This window comes from Etheostoma spectabile, chromosome 16, assembly GCF_008692095.1.
Source record: "Etheostoma spectabile isolate EspeVRDwgs_2016 chromosome 16, UIUC_Espe_1.0, whole genome shotgun sequence".
Taxonomy (NCBI): domain Eukaryota; kingdom Metazoa; phylum Chordata; class Actinopteri; order Perciformes; family Percidae; genus Etheostoma; species Etheostoma spectabile.
In genome coordinates, this window is record NC_045748.1 from 23,069,145 (window position 1) to 23,073,714 (window position 4,570).

Here is a 4,570-nt window from a genome sequence, read left to right on the forward strand (position 1 = left end):
AAGTAGTGCAAAAAGGTAAGTAGTGCAAAAAAAGATGCAAAAGATTACCTTGTTAGCCCTTAACCCACTCCTGAGACTTGTTATCGTGTGGGTGGGTGCTGGTCTTGAGGTAACTTAGCCCAGTTAAGAACCGTATAAGTAATATTAGGTCAATGATCTTTTTCAGCAATTTTTACTTTAGGTGGACATGGTTTGCTAAGCTTAACTTGGAAATCTAATTCTGATTGTGTGACCAGCTTTCCCGACACCTGTTCTGTTTGGATTACCCAAGTCTGTTTTTAACATTGGAAAGCTAAATTTGATTATATATTTTTCTTTGTTACACCCAAAAGCATCTTGCATCTCATTTCTTATTATGGATATAAATAGTTGACCAGTAAGCTTGCAGTGTCCTGCTGTTGTGAAGCTATATTGTACAGCATGACTTTGACCACTAGCCTCAGTGTTTCCTTTAGGATTTTGTCTTTTAGATCGTGCACGCATTGACAATAAACTACATCAACACAACAGTATGTGGAGTTAAACTGGACGGGCCCAAGAACCTCTGAATAGTTCTACTTGTTTTTAAATTGCAATGTGAGCGACAGCCAACGGGGAGTGCATTATGTCGGCAGAATAATTGAAAAGGCAACCCTGACCACATTGCGCGTCTGCCCTTTTTCTGACACTGTGGTGGCAGAAATCTTGCCATGGTAGTCCACCACTACAAAATCAACATAAAGGAAATACTGTAGCCTAACCATTGTGATGTTTTGCTTTTTTTCCAGAGATTGTGTGATTACGTTTGTGATTTACTGCTGGAAGAATCCAATGTTCAGCCGGTCTCTACTCCAGTTACTGTTTGTGGAGATATTCATGGTCAGGTTGGTTTAACTAATTTCTTGTTCTAGCCCCTGCGGGGGAAAATATATGTATACGTATTAAATTATTGTCTGGTTTAAACAAAGCATGTTTTGTGTCATAAATGGCATGCACAAATCAATTTCATAGCATAATTATTGAAAAATGGACACTGTTTTTGTATTTCACACAACGCAAATATTACGCAGAGATAAAGCAATGTCATTTTTCTGAGCTTTGAACCACAGACGGCAAACTTTATTACTCGTTTCAACTTTGACAGCGTACCGTCAAGGGAGACACTCTTTCCGTTTTTACCATTCACAATAAAAACCCAAAGCATATACTTCACTGTTTTCAATAAAAGGAAACTCAATTAAACCTGCAAGCAGCGTTGGACGGGCCCTCGCTCCTCTGCATGCGTCGAGGTTACTGGCGGACGCTGCTCTTTGCCACTGTGCATTAGCAAGGCACTCTGACACAACAAAGCGTCAGCAATGAAAAGGGAACTCCCCGCTTTGAGTTCAATGGTGCCTCACACAAGACTCTATATCACACAGTTCGTTATCTGGGAAAAAGGGTACACCTCTGGTGGTTTTGAGGAGCTGCAGCATTTATTTGTGCTCAAAGTGCGGACTCTAGCTACTGTACAATCACTTGGCAACTTCCCTGGTAAACGTTAACTCTCCCCTTCCGATCTCTCTCTTTCTTCCTCTCGTCCGCTCACACTGAATCTCTTTTGCTTTTTTTCTCTAGAGTAGTGGGAACACCGACATGATGGATAAGCTGGTGCGAATATCAGAAACCTTTTAAAGAAAACTGTCGCAAATTCGCTGCCGTTGTGAACACTTTTGATGCGCGAGAAATGCAGGCGATTACGTCGCTTATTTGTCATGCCCCCAGTGTGTAACAGCCTTAAGACATGTATCCACATGGCTGCCAGTCAATGTAAAATGCTAAATTAGCTATCATATTGCTAATACTGTGGTACTATGTCATAGTCATTGTTTGTTGTTCTGTCCTTTTTTTAATGAATTTAAATGTTCTCTTTAATGTTCTTGTCTAGTTTTATGATCTTTGCGAGCTCTTCAGAACTGGAGGCCAAGTTCCAGACACAAATTATATTTTCATGGTAAGTTTATTTATTTATTTATTTATTAATTTAATTATTTTAAATTAGCTAGCAGAGCTCAAAATACTCTTTCTGTATGCACGCACAGATATTCCTGGGAAACAAGTCGTTCATGTGCTGTAGTTTGAATGCACGTAATTGTATTTTTAATTCTACAAATTAAGGAAAATCACAAGCCACAGGCAAAACAAATGCACGTAATTGTTGTAAAAGTGTGTTATCTGTGCCCCAAGATGGCTGACACTTGACTCGCTTCAGCTTTCTTCTGGTTCCACCCCCCTATGGGCGGGTTGAAAACACGCAGAACTAGCTGGCTTGTAGTTCAGTGCCTTTGGCCTAAAATGTTTCCGATGATGCAAAAATCGTCATTTTGCGTCATCGGGGTCGCTTTTTTTCCCCAGACACAAAATACAGAAATCTCTCGTCTCAGGGACATGAGGGAGGGAAGCACGGTTGTTCAAAAATACTACCGGGTTTCTACTGATACAACGCTAATGCTAATCGGTTTAGGATCCCTTTTAACGGTACTGATGCATTCCTGGGTTAGCCCAGAGTTGTGAACCGTCGTTAAACAATCGTACTAAAGATAACAGAGCATGTTGAACAATGTAGTGAGCTTATGTTACCCACCAAAAATTAGCTAACGTTAAAGACCAAGGACATTAGCATTAGCTACTTGCTTGTCAACCACCACTTTTACTGAAGCCACCAAAGCATTTTTCTATTTCGGTCCCCACACAGGTTGGAAGCGGAATTTTCCATTGCAGTTACCATTATTCGTATGTCTCAAACGGTGGTTAATGAATCACTGAAACAATTTTGGACATTATTTTAAAGGACAAAAGAGTCTTTTATGTTGGATCGATCGACATTAAAATCAATTAATATCAATAAAGAAGGCCTCTGTTGTATAATTGTGTTGAAAAGTGGGATTTAATCAATGACAAAACGATGCCATGTGGCAGAAAAAGTTGTATTACAATTACTGATTATAACTCTCCTCCATACCCCCCCAAAAGAATCTAGGTTTGTATCGAATTGTGGGTCAGAAATCGTGATATGAACCGAATTCAGGGTTTGGTGTATTGGTAGAGACCTAGTTTTGAATATATTTGTAAATGTACTGTATTTATGTAGCGCTTTTCCAGTCTTCGACACTTCAACAATGACTGCAGGGGCGGGGATTGAACCACCAACCTTCCGATTGGCAGGCAACCGCTCTACCGCTCTACCACTGAGCCACAGCCGCCCCTATTTGCGTATATATTATATATATATATATATATATATATATATATATATATATATATATATATATATATATATATATATATTATATATGTGTATATATATTATATATTATATATATATATATATATAATGTATATATAGTGGAGGCTCTTTAAGTCCACTGATGGTGTCTTTTTTCCCTCCTAGGGAGACTTTGTGGACAGAGGATATTATAGCTTGGAGACATTCACACATCTGCTAGCCTTAAAAGCAAAGTGGCCGGATCGTATCACACTTCTACGTGGAAACCACGAAAGCAGACAAATAACACAAGTGTACGGCTTTTATGGTAGGTGGGCACGCTTTACTGTTACTGTTTATGAATGTTTTCTGCTTCACGAGCTCATCAAACCCTGTTGTCATGTATGTTCTGCTTATTTTTAGATGAGTGCCAAACAAAATATGGAAATGCAAATGCCTGGCGGTATTGCACAAAAGTGTTTGACATGCTGACTGTGGCAGCTGTAAGTTCCTTCATGGTTCTTTCACATTGGTTTCACAATAACATTTGCATTTTGTGCTGTAAATCTTTGATCATAGGTAGGATGTGTAAACACGGATCAATGCTCTCCCAAAGCAACTTAACGGACCACACTAGTGGTTTTGCACAACCAGCCCAGTAAGTCCTATGTGCTTAGTGACAATCATTTCCTAATTCATGCAAGTGGGGCTGTGATTTAAAACACAATGTACCTTACAGGGGCCCACTGGTTTCAATTCATTTCAGTACAATATTAAAATCCAGCCACAGATAATGGAAACTTGCTGGACATAGCTTCATATATAAATCATCATACATCAACATCATAATTAAACACTTAATTTTAATATTTTAATAGTGTTAAATTATGTGGCTTTTTCCATGTGCTCTGATAACAACTTTGTCATTCAGCTGCCACAGAGCATTGCATTTATAAGTTATGATGTTTGGAAACTTAACAGGGAATACACATAAATCAGTTGACAAGTGTGTTAAGACTTTTTATAGTAATATGGAACGGTCTACAAAAATAATTCAGCTAGCAAATAAATGCATCAAGGTTAGAATGGATGTTGAAGATTAAGAACAAGGCTTTCAAACCAGTTATAGTTTAGTCTAGGATTAATTACCAGGCTTGAATCAAAGATGAATTGATACATTGTGGATTATCATGGAAGGCATCAAAACTGTGAATGAACACACATGGAATTATGTACTTACCAAAAAAGTGTGAAATGACTGAAAACATGTCTTATATTCGAGTTTTTACCCTTTGCTCTGATTATTGCTTTGCACACTCTTGGCATTCTCTTGATGAGCTTCAAGAG

The 4,570-nt window shown here is 38.4% G+C and overlaps 1 protein-coding gene across 1 annotated transcript in view; it reads left to right on the forward strand.

Moving 5' to 3' along the window:
• Nucleotides 1-4,570, forward strand: part of LOC116704155 (serine/threonine-protein phosphatase 6 catalytic subunit) — a 17,066-nt gene that overhangs the window by 8,279 nt on the left and 4,217 nt on the right. Inside the window, exons 2-5 of the mRNA XM_032539429.1 lie at nucleotides 768-863; nucleotides 1,907-1,972; nucleotides 3,410-3,551; nucleotides 3,647-3,726. Of these exons, the coding sequence (XP_032395320.1) occupies nucleotides 768-863; nucleotides 1,907-1,972; nucleotides 3,410-3,551; nucleotides 3,647-3,726 (384 nt within the window). The remainder of the gene's footprint in view (nucleotides 1-767; nucleotides 864-1,906; nucleotides 1,973-3,409; nucleotides 3,552-3,646; nucleotides 3,727-4,570) is intronic.